Here is a 15,750-nt window from a genome sequence, read left to right as displayed (position 1 = left end):
AAATATGAGATGTGTCATGGCATTATCCTAAAATATTCAACAATAAAGACAATAAAATTATGTAATATAAATATTGCTAATTAAAAAGCCATAATAAAAATAAACATAATTTAAAAGTACTAAGTCGTGTTAAAATAAGTAGACTAATAAGGGAGTATTAATTACATGACTAAACGCTAAAGAAAAAATAAAAATAGGTTATGCATTTTTATCCAAAATTATTGCAAAACAAAAAATAGATATTCAATACATTCTCATTCGTAGTATTGAATTGAATGTCTTTTGTTAGCACTAGTATTGATTTGATTTTGGTTTGGGCTTTTTTAGCATTATTTAATTTACTAATATTAATGGCTATAAAACTTATTGGAACATTCAAAAGTTTTAAGTCCAGCCTTGAAATAATACCTTAAAAGATAAAATTATGAAAAGTTTTAAGAAATATTTATAAATTACATAACAATAAATATATTTATATATTAAATATATCTAAAATTTCTATATATGTAATGTCGGGTTGGTTTGGTCTCGATTTGACTTTCTTTGGTTAAAACCAAATCAAACCAATTATGGTCGGATTTTTTTTTCCAACACCAAACCAAATCAAATCAAACCATAGTCAGATTTTTTTTCTCAGTTTGACTCGGATTATCGGGTTGGTACGATTTGTCGGTTTCCTCTATACACCCCTACTTCCTATGATTAGGGAATGCCCTGAAACCTCTATTTACATTACAGGCATTACACCAATTAAAGTCCTTGTTCACTCAAAAAGCCTCATTAATCATTTTCAGTAACTGGCTGCAGGGTAGCAAAGGTGATTAGCACAAGCAGTGGTTACTGTAAGATGTTACTCTACAATTAGACTTTCTTACTGCTAGATAGGGTGACTTTTTTTTTTTTTTTTTTTGGTTAGACTTTCTTACTGTTTGTGGGGGGTTTGAAGTCGCAGTACAATATGAAGGGACAACTGATACTGAGCTATATTAACACCTCTATAAATATATTTACCGCAGAACTCGTTTCAAACTCCTAGTAAATATTAAATAACCAAAGAATTTTGTGGACTACACTTCCTTGTTTATTCATCAAGTTCCTGATCCCTGATCCACTTTGTAGCAACCCATTTTTCGCCTCTGATTACTGGACAGCTCCCGTGAAGAGATGTCTGCATTAGAGTGTTAGAAATGTGAAAATTTTGCAGTGCCAACATGAGCAGTATGACATAATGTTGGTAACGAATATTCTGCTTTATAACAAGTAGTAGCCACAGAGGGAAAGAAGAAATACAGCAAACAATATTATAACCTTCCCCATCAGTATCCACAGAAGATGAAGCAGTAAGGAGCAACCGAAACAGGAACAGTAATATAGCAAAACAATATTATATAACCTTCCCCATCAGTATCCACACAATGAGACAGTAGCTAATAGGGCTCTCATTCAGCTGATTAATCACAGTAATACAAATCATTTTAGCAGTACAAAATCAACCCTCATCAACAAACATCTTCATAGCATCATGGTAATAGGATTGCTCAAGAATGATTCCCACAGAAGGAAATAGGAAAACACACAAAGACACAAACAAAAGCACAAAAGTCAAAGTATACTTGAGACGACATAGGATATAAAGAAGTAAAAGGCGAAAAACACTGCTTGCTGTAAAGACGTGTATATTGTTATGAAGACAATAGAAGTGCAAGGATAACAATGAAATCCACAAGAATAACTCACTGGATCAATTGTACCATTTGGAAACAGTGAGTAGAACAGTAGTCCATCCCCTCTACGCGGCTTCACTTTCAAACCAATACACTTGCGGAAGTCATAATTAGCATCCATGTTCTGTGCGTTCTGTAAATTAACCAAATGAACTAATTTACAGAGCAGTACAGGGAGAAAGATAATAATGGTCCAATAAAGAAGAAACAACCTTGAACTCACCTCAAAAGGAAACATGGTTTCTCCACCTTCTTCCACATCAGATAAATACAATAAAAAGGATGCAACCTAAATGAAATTTATACTATAATTTTAGACTGGAAATGTGAAAGTAATCATCGCTCAATTAAACTGCAACTGAACTAAATTTCAACTAGATTGCTCTAATTGAGCTACTGGAAAATTCACAAGTCAATTGGAAAAGTCAACAGCAACAATCTACTGAAAGTAGTTCACGCATACCCTTTGGCTCTTCTGAGGACCATATTGAGAAGGATCAAATGCATCATAATGTGAATGGTAACTTTGGCCGATTTCGTACCGCAACACATTAAATGCCTGCAGAATGCAAAGATCAACTGAATCAAGTTAAACAACAATTATCATCACAGTACGCCATACTTAGTGTTCTTATGAACAGAAGAATCGTTCAGAATTAAGTAATATTAGCAATTAAGAGAAAGTTCAGATGCAAATGGTTAGCCACCTGACTAGTTATCAATTATCGGATGCATAAGGTACATAGCATGCAGTATTTGCATCATCACATTTAACTCAAAATCCAAGGGAAATTTGAACAAATATTCTGGGAATCCAGCACAAGAACTCCATCAGTTTCAGATAATATGCAAAAAATGCAAGAGATGCGCAATTGTCTCTAACTTTCCTATTAAAATGCACACCCTGTATGGTTGCCTCATGGTTTTTTGTTATTGAAAAGTCTCTTGTTAGAATACCAATAAACCACACATGTGATGGCTGGCTAGTTGATCCCGTCAACCACATTGATTGAGCTCTTTTGCATAGGTAAACTTGGAAACAAAAGATATCCCAATAGGAATGTACATAGGATTTTTCACTCACTTCGAACTAAATTGACATATGAAACCTTTTCTCAAAAATCCATAGTCATATGATGTGAATAGTTCGGACAAAAATAATGGTATGGTGTCCAGTCATGTTCGACATTCCTAATAAATACTAATTCGTCCACAAACAACGTGGACTAAACTCCATTTTTCCAGCGCATGTAGGCATTTATATTTTCAGATAAGAGGTGAAAAGAGTGCAGAGAAGAGACCAATTAACATTCGAAATCACCTTACTTTGTGTTTGATCTACATGGCCTTGAAACGGGTAAAAATGTGATTGAACAATCAAGTATTTTAAAAAAAAACAATCAAGTATTGAGTGCACTTAAGTAGAGGTGGAATGAGCACTTCGGCTTGCTTAGGCAGCATCAGTGCAGGCACCAAAGGCACATGTGCTCTATCATGAACACGATCAATAGACATGAAATATCAATGGCACGGAAATGTATTAATTGTTTAGAAAACATTGTGGACAAATGTATAGATGATAGTAAAAGAAACTAATAATCACTAAATCTGAACTAAAAACTTTAAAACTGCTTCTCTGTATCTCAAGCAAAATTTTAAAAATGGCTTTGAACTCAATTATATTTTTCCTGTATAATTGTTGTTTGCTACTTCGCTTATAGTAACATTTTTCTTGCATTGCATATATATTTATATTTTTTCTTCATCTGCGCTCTTTTTGGCTAAACCGGCGCGCTTGATTTTTCAGTTGCATTTGGCAACGAAAAAAAATGCATTTTGCACTTAAAGCCCTAATAGACTCTAGTGCTTTTCCATATTTTCTCCTTTGACAACACTGGACTACTACCATTCCAATTCTCATACTACTTCATAATAGTTTGTGATGACTCAGCCACTGTACATAACTTTGCACGAAGAAATCAGTGGTAAAGTGAAGCCTCTTGACAGTGATTACAGCAAAGCTATAATTATGTTCATACAACATGAAAAGGAAGGTACTCCAAGAGATTGCAAACTTAAATATCGGTGTTACAGACCGCAAACAACAACCTTGTGTGATTGATGTAACCAACCATATGTTTCTTTGACATGAAATGAATGCTTAAGAAAAATGGATCAAGCTTTGCAATAAATAATACTATGTGGTAACATGACTAACTTTCACATCCAACCTAAATTTTCTGTATCCAGATTTAGTTGCAAGTTTTCCCATCTCCAAATAAACCGAAGTATCACAGAACATACAAGTTTAATTTTCTTGGGTCTTGATGCATGAGTAACATCTTCTCAACAACTATTTTCTTATTATTGTTGTTTATTATCAAGTTCATGCTTTGAGGGCGCGGCTGTTCTATCGCATAATATTTACCACTAACACCAAAAGACTTGCTCTCTTCGGTATTGATCACTTTTGGAAGGATGCATTACCTAGAGGAGACCTACAAACTTTAATAGATAGGTGTTCCAGCATTATACAAATGTACTATCAGAGCTTGAATCAACTTACTTTTCAAGAAAATAGAAGATGCAAGAGAGGGAAGGGAATGAAGAAGCTTTGGATGAGGATTCGCCACCTATAGTACCACTATTATGTCCTCTACTAGAATCCAATTTCTAATGTATGGACGCAAAGATAAAACTCACATACAGTGAGAAGCGCTCATGCATTATATTTAAGATGTGTGTTTTAAGTGAACTTTACCTCTCCATGTGTCCTGGGGATCATAGTCGCCCTTGCAATTTTCTCCTCAATGAGGTCCAAAATTCCTGTTTTGTCTTCAGATGAACTGATAAACATACCAGAACTGGGAAAAAGGGGAAAAGAGTAAAGTTCATGCAAGATTGTGTAACTTGTCAAAACCAAAAGAGGCGAATTTTTTTATCAAATAGTTCTTTCAGAAAACAGATCAAAGAAACTTAAAAGAAAATGAGCAGGAAAGGGAAAAAAGACACATGGCTAGTACAAATACCATGAATAACTTTGTCTTCCAAAAAAAAAGTAGAAAATGTATATGCACACACCCAATTCATGGTGACCCTATCTACCATAAATGGATATTATGACAATATTTTTCAGTTGATTAAGAGTTAATCTAAGACATTTTCAACTAACTCTGGGAAAGAGTAAAAAGATTGTATTTATGATTAAAAGAACAGAAATTTCAATCAAGGCATTGTAATGACCTAAACCTCAATAAAATTCTTGGATAGTGTTAAAGATGAGGTCAATCGTTTTGGGACATGGGAGAAGCAAAATAGAAGGTAGTTCACAATCCCCAGAGTAGTGTTTACCTTGTTCTAATTCCTTTGGTATTCTCTGCTGTTTCTCCTTTGCGGAGAGCCAAAGCTGATGGTTTCAGCTCTGCCTTTGCCATCTTAATAATGCCTTGGCATTGTTCTTCAGTTGCAAAATTGGGAAAGTATAATGCACGCGGGAACCAGCTTAAAACCTATCCAAAAGATTGAAATCAGCGTCATAAAATACACCAAAACAAATGAATACAAATGTGGATCAAAGATACAGGCTTATATAATAACGAGTTCACCATAAATTAAAGATTTCTAAATTTACCAGCTTAGGGATAAAATCAGGAAGCTAACATGGTCATTTACAGCTACAGCTATTATGTGAATAGACTTAAATACATGCCTAATACTGCTGCTTCCATCTCCTCCCAACCCCCCACAACCCCCAATCGGCCGTAGCAAACGGGAATCATCAATAAATAATAAAAATGGTAGATGAAGTAGTAGAAGAAGAGTAGAAATTAGGGGATGGGTATTTATTCTTAGGCTTACTTAATTGCCCATTTATGTTACTGATCGAAAAACAAACACCAATTGATGTTACATCAGCTGTAACAAAAAGGGGCGTCTTTGCATCAAAGGCAACAAGCTCAAGTAATGTTAATGTTGATTCATCAAATAGTTCAAAATCCAACATTTTGAACTATATAGACAAACAACAATTTTGGAGCACAAATGGTTTTTAAAAGATTCCTGAAATCGACTAAAAATCGAACCAGGGCTAATCACCAAAGAGAAAAGAAATCCCAAATTTGAGAGTTGAAACGACAGAAGCAGACCTGAAAGGGTATGGAAGTGAGGGAATGTTCTCCAGTTTCGCCATTGGGCAAAGTATCAAGTTGTTCCACAGATTCAAGCACCCTCGACCTCGATCGTAAACTACCTAGTTGTACATCCTAATCACACCCAAACAATTTGATCAGTACATGCATACAATAGAGAAATCCATCAGTTAAGAACTAAAAAATTACTAATAGGAAGTCTACCTGCTGAGAGATGAGAGTAGAACCGAATAAACCGACGAGGAAGAAGAAAAGACAAAGGAGAAAAACCGAAGGTAACCCTAAGCTCCACCATCTTTGTCCCAGTAATTTGCCTCTGCTCTTCATGTTTTTCCGCTGATGAAGAAAATCAATTGACTATAAAGAGACTTTAGTTTTCTTAACTGATAATTTCTCTGTGCTATTTAATAACAGCCCAAATTCAGAGTAGGGATGGTAGTGAAGAAAGAGTGTTTGTTTGCATATGTACGATCTTTGACTTCTGCACGCAGCGGGAATTCTTTTCTCTCTTTTCTTCTTTTTTGGTTTTAGCTGAAATTGGTCATGTCATTTCTTGTTTACTCCTTTTTAAGTGAGTTTTTAGCTTCTTCTTTTTTTTAGTCTATAATATTTAATTTTTTTAAATATCAAAAAAGAATTAACTTTTTCTTTTAAAGTTGTCTTTAGAGTAAGAACGAGGGACTATTTAATATATTTTCAATGAACAAATTAAGATTAATATGGTTAATTATATTATTCATTAATATTAAAAGTAATTCCTTAATATGTATAAAAATAATTAAAAAATCACTTAAAGTGGACCGGAATAGTCCAGCCAACTAGTAACCCGGAAACTAGTTGCAAATAAATATTATATTGAGCGGAAAAGAAATTGGATTATTACCTGATAAAATCAGAGAAATTACGTTCGACATGTAAAAGAAATTACATCATAAACGGGATTTTTTTCCCAACACATCATAAGGGGGTGTTGGATAATATTTAAATTGTTTTAAGTTAATTACTCCAGGGATCCGGGCTCAAGCTGATTGATTAAAGAGAAATTTTCAGAAATCACTATATTTTAGTGATTAATAGCTTGCTATAGCTACCATTTACTAAATTACTTCCTATAGTTATGTTTTCAGTTGTTATAGACTGTATTCGATGTAATTTTTTCTACTTTAATCATGAATACAACAGCAAAATTCGGCAGAAAATAAGGGAGTCCAGCTAATCAGAGAATGTATTCGGTTATATTCGCGAGTTGTATTCATGGTTTGCCAAAAAAGGTCTTCAACTGTTTAAAAACGGTAAGTGAATCAATTAATGCGATAGACTCCTAATATGTCATGACCCGAATTTTTTCACCCTCGGGAGTCGTGATGCGCCTACTCGTGGAAGCTAGACAAGCCAAATATTATAAATCATTACCCTTTTTATTAAACATATTCAATAATTTAAAATAATAAGTGATTAAACATCGGAATAAATTATATAACCGGAAACGCGGAAGACGAAAAATTTAATAATTCAACCAAAACAATGCTACATAATTTGAAGTACAATACTGCCCAAAACTTGGTGTCACAAGTCACGGACTGTCTAAGAATACTACAAATAAGGTCTGAATAAAATACATAAGTCTGTCTCTGAATAAGTAAAAACAGAAGAGAAAAGATAAGAGGAGACGCCAAGGCCCGCGGACGCCTGCAGGACTACCTCGGGTCGCCTGAATGGACTGAAGACAGCACCCTCACTGCGGTCCAAATGCTCCGGTATCAGTATCTGCACACAGTGCAGAGTGTAGTATCAGCACAACCGACCCCATAAGCTGGTAAGTGCCTAGCCTAACCTCGGCGAAGTAGTGACAAGGCTAGGACCAGACTACCAAATAAACCTGTACAGTTAAACCATATACAGTGGAAATAAAAACATATAATTACAACTAAAGTTGGGCGGGAAAAACATGTTGTAGGGAGTAACATATAAAAATAGAATAACAGTAGAAAAATGTAAGAAACGCCATAAATCAGTTACCAGCAAGAGATAAGGAAATAAGGAAAACAAGTACACGTGTAATACCATTGCAGGCGTGCAATCCGATCCCATTTCATATAGTACCGTTGCAGGCGTGCAACCCGCTCCCATTTCATATATTACCGTTGCAGGCATGCAACCCGCTCCCATTTCATATATTACCGTTGCAGGCGTGCAACCCGCTCCCATTTCATATATTACCGTTGCAAGCGTGCAACCCGCTCCCATTTAATATCTTACCATTGCAGGTGTGCAACCCGCTCCAATTTCATATCTTACCGTTGCAGGCGTGCAACCCGCTCCCATTTCATTTATCAACATCAATCATAAAAGGGTCCCGGCAAGGGAACTATAGTATAACAACAACATCCCGGCGAGGGAACAATAGGGTAACAACAACAACCCGGCAAGGGAACAATAATATTACAACAACATCCCGGCAAGGGAACAATAATATCACAATAACATTCCCGCAAGGGAACAATAATATAATTCTCATATGAAGCACGAATAAACCACAACGGAGTCATGAAATTACAATACAAGACTCACGGCATGCTTGACACCGACGTATAGATACTCGTCACCATGCCTATACATCGTACTCCACAATTAACACATAACAACTAAGACACAACTCCTAATCCCTCAAGCTAAAGTTAGACCAAATACTTACCTCGATGCCACGAACACAATTCAAGCCTCAACTATCACTTTACCTCTTGATTCCACCACCAATTCGCTCGTATCTAGCCACAAGTTACTTAATTATATCAATAAATGCTAAATGAATCCATTCTAATGCATGAAAATAAGTTTTTCAATGTTTTACCCAAAAAGTAAAAAAATGTCCACGGGCCCATATGGTCAAAACCCGAGGTTCGAACCAAAACCCGATTACCCATTCCCCATGAACCCAAATATGTAATTTATTTTGAAATCGAACCTCAAATCGAAGTCCAAATCCCCAAAATTTGAAAAAAAACCTAAGTTCTACTCAAAATACCCAATTTCCCTCATGAAAACCCTTGATTTTGAGTTGAAATCATGTGAAAAGATGTTAAAGATTGAAGAAAATGAGTTAGAATTGACTTACAATCGATTTGAAAGAAGAGTTGCCTTTGAAAAATGCCCAAAGATATTTTGGTTTTGAAAGGGTTGGAAAAATGAGAGATTTTTGGCTAAGTTATAATTTGCACAAATGCAGATATCGCAATTTGCGAAGTCAGGTTCGCAAATGCGGCCCAGGCTTCGCAAATGCGAAGGTAGGCCAATCCTGTTGTCTTCGAAATTGCGAACAATTATTCACATTTGTGGTCCCTGTTGAAGTCGCATTTGCGACATAAGCCTCGCAAATGCAAGGGTTCCTGCCCCAGCCCATCATTGCAATTGCGATGGGTCTCTCGCAAATGTGAGCTCGCAATTGCGAAGTCTGCAGACCTGCAACACACAACAGTTGAAAATCTGAAACTTCCTAAGTTCAAAACACCCCGTGGCCTATCCAAAACTCACCCGAGCCCTCGGGGCTTCAAACCAAACATGCACACTAACCCAAAACACCATACGGACTTGATCGTGCAATCAAATCACCAAAATAACATCAACAACTATGCATTTAGCATCACAATCCAAAAAAATCTCAAGAACTTTTAAAGTTTCAAATTTTATAACTAAGGTTCCGAATCACGTCATTTCAAGTTCGTTTCTTACCAAATTTTACAGGCTCGACTTAAATCACATATAAGACCTGTACCGGACTCCGAAACCAAAATACGGGCCCGATACCATCAACTTCCAAATATTTTTTTTATTTCCAAAAATTCATATATATTCCAAAAAATAGTTTTCTTTAAAAATTCATTTCTCGGGCTTGGAACCTCGGAATTCGATTCCGGGCATACACCCAAGTCCCATATTTTTTTACGACCCTCTGGGACCGTCAAATCATGGGTCCGAGTCCGTTTACCCAAAATGTTGACCGAAGTCAACTTAACTTTATTTTTAAAGGCACTTTTTATCATTTTTCATAGATTTTCACAAAATAGCTTTCTGGCTACGTGCCTGGACTGCGCGCGCAAATTGAGGTGAGACAGAAAGAGGTTTTTAAGGCCTTGGAACGCAGAATTTATTTCTGAAACAAGTCTGCCTGAGTCGGACTCCCAAGTGCCTCGAACGAACATAAGAAGGAAGTACCTGAGTCAGACTCCCAGGTCGATGCCTCGGCAGGCTGACCTCTCCACTAGACACGAACAGAAGGGAAACTCTTCGATCTTAACTGACGAACCTGCCGGTCTAGAATAGCTACCAGCTCCTCCTCATAGAACAAGTCTTTGTCCAACTGGACAGTGCTGAAATCTAACATGTGGGATGGATCGTCGTGATACTTCCGAAGCATGGACACATGAAACACTGGATGCACGGCTGATAAGCTCGGCGCCAATGCAAGTCTGTAAGCCACCTCTCCCACTCGATCGAGAATCTCAAACAGGCCAATGAACCTAGGGCTAAGCTTGCCTTTCTTTCCGAATTTCATCACGCCCTTCATAGGCGACACCCGAAGCAATCCCGCTCACCGACCATGAATGCCAAATCTCGAACCTTACGGTTGGCATAACTCTTTTGCCTGGACTGAGCTGTACGAAGCCTATCTTGAATGATCCTGACCTTGTCCAAGGCATCCTGTACTAGATCCGTACCCAACAACCGAGCCTCTCCCGGTTCAAACCATCTAACCGGCGACCGACACCGCCTACCATATAAAGCCTCATAAGGAGCCATCTGGATACTCGACTGGTAGCTGTTGTTGTAGGCAAACTCTGCTAAAGGCAAAAACTGATCCCACGAGCCTCCAAAGTCAATGACACAAGCTCGGAGCATATCCTCCAAAATCTGAATAGTCCACTCGGGCTGCCCGTCCGCCTGAGGATGAAACGTTGTGCTCAACTCAATCCGTGTGCCCAACTCTCACTGAACTGCTCTCCAGAAATGTGAAGTAAATTGCGTACCTCGGTCCGAAATGATAGACATGGGCACACCATGAAGACGAACAATCTCCCGGATATATATCTCAGCTAACCTCTCGGAAGAATAGGAGACTGCCACAGGAATGAAATGTGCTGACTTGGTCAGCCTATCAATAATAACCCACACCAATCGAACTTCCTCTGAGTCCATGGGAGTCCAACGACAAAGTCCATAGTAATATGCTCCCACTTCCACTCGGGAAGCTCAATCCTCTGAAACAAACCGGCAGGCCTCTGATGCTCGTATTTTACCTGCTGACAATTCAAACACCGAGCCACATACGCAACAATATTCTTCTTCATCCTTCTCCACCAATAATGCTGCTGCAAATCCTGATACATCTTAGCAGCACCCGGATGAATAGAGTACCGGAAACTATGGGCCTCCTCTAAAATCAACTCTCAGAGTCCATCCACATTAGGCACACAAACTCGACCCTGCAACCTCAAAACCCCATCATCTTCTAATATAACCTGCTTGGCGCCTCTGTGCTGCACCGTGTCTATAAAGACACATAAATGAGGATCATCATACTGCCGATCTCGGATACGCTCCAATAAAGAAGAACGAGCGACTGTGCAAGCTAACACATGGCTGGGATCAGAAACATCCAACCTTACGAACTGATTGGCCAAAGCCTGAACATCCAAAGCAAGCGGTCTCTCACCGACCGGAATATACGCAAGACTACCCATACTGGCTGACTTCCTACTCAAAGCATCGGCCACCACATTGGCCTTTCCCGGATGATATAAGATGGTGATATCATAATCCTTCAATAGCTCCAACCACCTTCTCTGCCTCAAATTTAGCTCCTTTTGCTTGAACATGTATTGCAAACTCTTGTGATCCATGAACACCTCACATGACACGCTGTATAGATAATGCCTCCAAATCTTCAACGCGTGAAAAATGGCTGCTAACTCCAAATCATGGACTGGATAGTTCTTCTCATGAATCTTCAACTGCCATGAAACGTAGGCAATGACCTTGCCATCCTACATCAACACTGCACCAAGTTCAATACGAGATGCGTCACAATAAACTGTATATGGCCCTGAACCTGTGGGCAAAACCAACACTGGCGCCGTAGTCAAAGCTGTCTTGAGCTTCTGAAAGCTCGCCACACCGTCCGACCACCTGAACTAGGCACCCTTCTGGGTCAACCTGGTCATTGGGGCTGCAATAGACGAAAACCCCTCCACAAACCGACGATAATAGCCTGCCAAAACCAGGAAACACCGGATCTCTGCAGCTGATGTTGGTTTGGGCCAGTTCTTGATTGCCTCTATCTTCTTTGGATCTACCTGAATACCCTATGTTGATACAACATGACCCAAGAATGCAACTGAACTCAACCAGAATTCACACTTCGAAAACTTGGCATACAACTAACTACCCCTCAAAGTCTGGAGGACCACTCTCAGATGCTGCTCATGCTCCCCCTGGCTGCAGGAATAGATCAAAACATCATCAATGAAGACTATCACGAACGAATCCAAGTAAGGCTTGAACACTCAGTTCGTCAAATCCATAAAAGCTGTTGGGGCATTTGTCAACCAGAATGACATCACCAAGAACTCATAATGCCCGTACCGAGTGCAGAAAGCTATCTTAGGGACATCGGATGTCCTAATCCTCAACTGATGGTAGCCAGATCTCAAATCAATCTTTGAAAATACCTTGGCACCCTAAAGCTGATCAAACAAATCATCAATCCTTGGCAATAGATACTTATTCTTGATTGTAACCTTGTTCAACTGCCGGTAATCTATACACATTCTCATCGATCCGTCCTTCTTCTTAATAAACAACACCGGTGCACCCCAAGGCGAGATACTAGGTCTAATGAAGCCCTTCTCAAGTAAGTCTTACAACTGCTCCTTCAATTCTTTCAACTCAGGCGGGGCTATACGATGCGGCGGAATAGAAATGGGCTGAGTGCCCAGAGCCAAATCAATGCAGAAGTTGATATCCCTATCAGGCGGCATACCTGGCAGGTCTAAAGGAAATACCTCAGGAAACTCACGAACAACAGGCACATAATCAATAGAAGGAACCTCGGCACTAGAATCATGAACATATGCCAAATAGGCCAAACACCCCTTCTCGACCATACGCCGAGCCTTCATATATGAGATAACACTACGGGTAGAATGACTAAGAGTCCCTCTCCACTCTAAACGAGGCAAACCCTGTAAGGATAAGGTAACAATCTTGGCATGATAGTCCAATATAGCGTGGTAAAGTGATAATTAGACCATCCCTAATATGACATCACAATCAACTATGTCCAGAAGTAATAAATCTACACGAGTCTCAAGACCCCCAATCACAACTATACATGAACAATGGACATAATCTACCACAATAGAATCACCCACCGGTGTAGACACATATACAAGAGCACTCAAAGAATCACTAGGCATGACCAAATACGGTGCAAAACAAGATGACACATAGGAGTACGTAGATCCTAGATCAAATAGAACTAAATCACCTCTACTACAAACTAAAATAGTACGTGTGATAACTACATCGGAAGCCTCAGCCTTAGGTCTGGCTGGAAGAATATAACATCGGGGTTGGGCCCCACCACTCTTAACTATATCTCTGGGTCGGCCTGCTGCTGGCTGGCCTCCACCTCTAGCGGCCTGAGCTCCACCTCTAATACCTCTACCTCCACCTTTATCACCTCTACCCCCACTTTTAGTTGGTTGGGGGGGGGGGGTGGAACACTCGGTGCCTGAATTATGGCACGGGAACCCTGGTGCTGAGAACTGCTTGGCGCTCGAGGGTAATATCTAGCAATGTGCCTCGTGTCGCCACAAGTAAAAAAAGCCCTCGGCTGCTGGGGCTGACGACCTTGAAAACTCTGAAGCGGCGCACTGATAGGAGCTGGTGGTGCACTATAGGACTGCTTATCAGAATACTGCATATAAGAATAACGGCCACCTGAAGCACCATGAGAAACCTGAAGTGCTGATTGAAAAGGCCTAGGAGGATGGCCTCTACCATACAAATCCTTGCCTCCACACGAGGCGCCACTGAATCTGCCTGAATGACGAGGCCTCTTGTTAGGCCCCTGACCACTTCCTGGCAATAGAACCATCTCAACTCTCCCGGCCACATTGGCCACCTCCTGAAAAGAAATCTCACTCCCCGTCTCCTTAGCCATCTGAAGTCGAATAGGCTGAATGAGTCCCTCAATGAACCTACTATCTCTCTCTCTCTTAGTAGGGAGTATAAGTAGAGCATGACGGGCCAAATCGATAAACCTGGTCTCGTACTGAGTAACAGTCATAGAACCCTGCTAGAGACACTCAAACTGCCTCTAATAGATCTCTCTCTGAGTGACAGGAAGAAACTTCTCCAAAAACAGCTCAGAAAACTGATCCCAAGTCAAAGCTGGTAACCCCACTGGTCTAGCCAAACAATAATCCCTCCACCAAGTCTTGGTAGATCCAAATAAGTAAAAAGTAGCAAAGTCGACCCCATTGGTCTCCATTATCCCCATGTTCCTGAGAACCTCATGACAGCTGTCCAAATAATCCTGGAGATCCTCAGAAGATGAACTGCTGAAAGTGGTAGTGAAGAGCTTGGTGAACCTGTCCAATCTCCACAAAGCATCGGTAAACACAACTGCTCCATAACTGGTCTGAGCTACCACACCCGACTGAACTGCTCCAATTAGCTAAGCTATTGGAGTCTGAAACTGGGGAACCATCTGCTCTAGAGTGCGAGTAACAGGAGTCTGGGCTCCTCATCTAGCCTGAGAGACGACTGGTGATACAAGAAGCAAGCCTGCCCGGGTGACACTCTCCCTAAGGCCCACTAGATAGACCAGAGCATCCTGGAGTACTGGGGTAGCAATGAATCCCTCGGAGACTTGAGCTGGGTCCACCGGAATTGCCTGAGCCGGAACCTCATTATCAAACTCAACCTGAGGCTCCAGCGCTAGTGCTGCTGCTCTGGGTTGAGCTCTGCCCCTACCTCGGCCTATAGCACGGCCTCGGCCTCGCCCTCTGCCCCTCGTGGGAGCTGCTACTGGGGGCTCGGACTAAGATCAGTGGATGAGGAAGCGCGTGTTCCCGCCATCTATGAAAGAACATAATAGAAATTCAATTAGCATTGAGAAACCAAATCGCACGATAGGAAAGAATAGATGTGAAGTTTTTCCTAACTCTTTAGCCTCTGGGGGATAAATACAGACGTCTCCGTACCGATCCCTCAGACTCTACTAAGCTTGTCCGTGAATCGTGAGACCTATATAACATAGAGCTCTGATACCAACTTGTCACGATCCGGATTTCCCCACCCTCGGGAGTCGTGATGGCGCCTACTCATGGAAGCTAGCAAGCTGAATATTATAAAATCATTACCCTTTTTATTAAACATGTTCAACAATTTAAAATAATAAGTGATTAAACAGCGGAATAAATTATATAACCGGAAATGCGAAAGACAAAATTAATAATTCAACCAAATACTACTACATAATTTGAAGTACAATACTACCCAGAACGTGGTGTCACAAGTCACGGACTGTCTAAGAATACTACAAATAAAGTCTGAATGAAATACATAAGTCTGTCTCTGAATAAGTAAAAACAGAAGAGAAAAGATAAGAGGAGACGCCAAGGCCCGCGGACGCCTGCAGGACTACCTCGGGTCGCATGAATGGAATGAAGACAGCACCCTCACTGCTGTCCAAACGCTTCGGAATCAGTATCTGCACACAGTGCAGAGTGTAGTATCAGCACAACTGACCCCATGTGCCGGTAAGTGCCTAGCCTATCCTCGGCGAAGTAGTGAAGAGGCTAGGACCAGACTAC

At 40.0% G+C, this 15,750-nt stretch overlaps 1 protein-coding gene across 2 annotated transcripts; it reads right to left on the bottom strand.

The window, feature by feature from the left end:
• Positions 1-959: 959 nt before the first annotated feature.
• On the bottom strand, positions 960-6,405 carry LOC107826193 (probable prolyl 4-hydroxylase 9). Of its 2 annotated transcripts, none has more exons than XM_016653147.2 (8): positions 6,077-6,405; positions 5,870-5,986; positions 5,076-5,233; positions 4,486-4,588; positions 2,188-2,283; positions 1,948-2,013; positions 1,752-1,857; positions 960-1,168 (listed from the first exon to the last, which is right to left on the bottom strand). In XM_016653147.2, the coding sequence occupies exons 1-8, from the start codon at positions 6,197-6,199 to the stop codon at positions 1,089-1,091; spliced, it is 849 nt and encodes a 282-aa protein (XP_016508633.1). In that variant the 5' UTR covers positions 6,200-6,405; the 3' UTR covers positions 960-1,088.
• Positions 6,406-15,750: the final 9,345 nt, after the last annotated feature.

Source organism: Nicotiana tabacum, chromosome 3 (genome assembly GCF_000715075.1).
Source record: "Nicotiana tabacum cultivar K326 chromosome 3, ASM71507v2, whole genome shotgun sequence".
Classification (NCBI taxonomy): domain Eukaryota; kingdom Viridiplantae; phylum Streptophyta; class Magnoliopsida; order Solanales; family Solanaceae; genus Nicotiana; species Nicotiana tabacum.
This window is presented reverse-complemented; position numbering and strand designations above follow the sequence as displayed.

Coding starts and splice junctions, on each gene's coding strand:
- LOC107826193 (XM_016653147.2), bottom strand. CDS start 6,199: ATGAAGAGCAGAGGCAAATTACTGGGACAAAGATGGTGGAGCTTAGGG. Junction 2,284..4,485: donor TCCCCAGGACACATGGAGAG/GTAAAGTTCACT, acceptor TGCATTCTGCAG/GCATTTAATGTGTTGCGGTA. Junction 1,858..1,947: donor AAACCATGTTTCCTTTTGAG/GTGAGTTCAAGG, acceptor GTTAATTTACAG/AACGCACAGAACATGGATGC.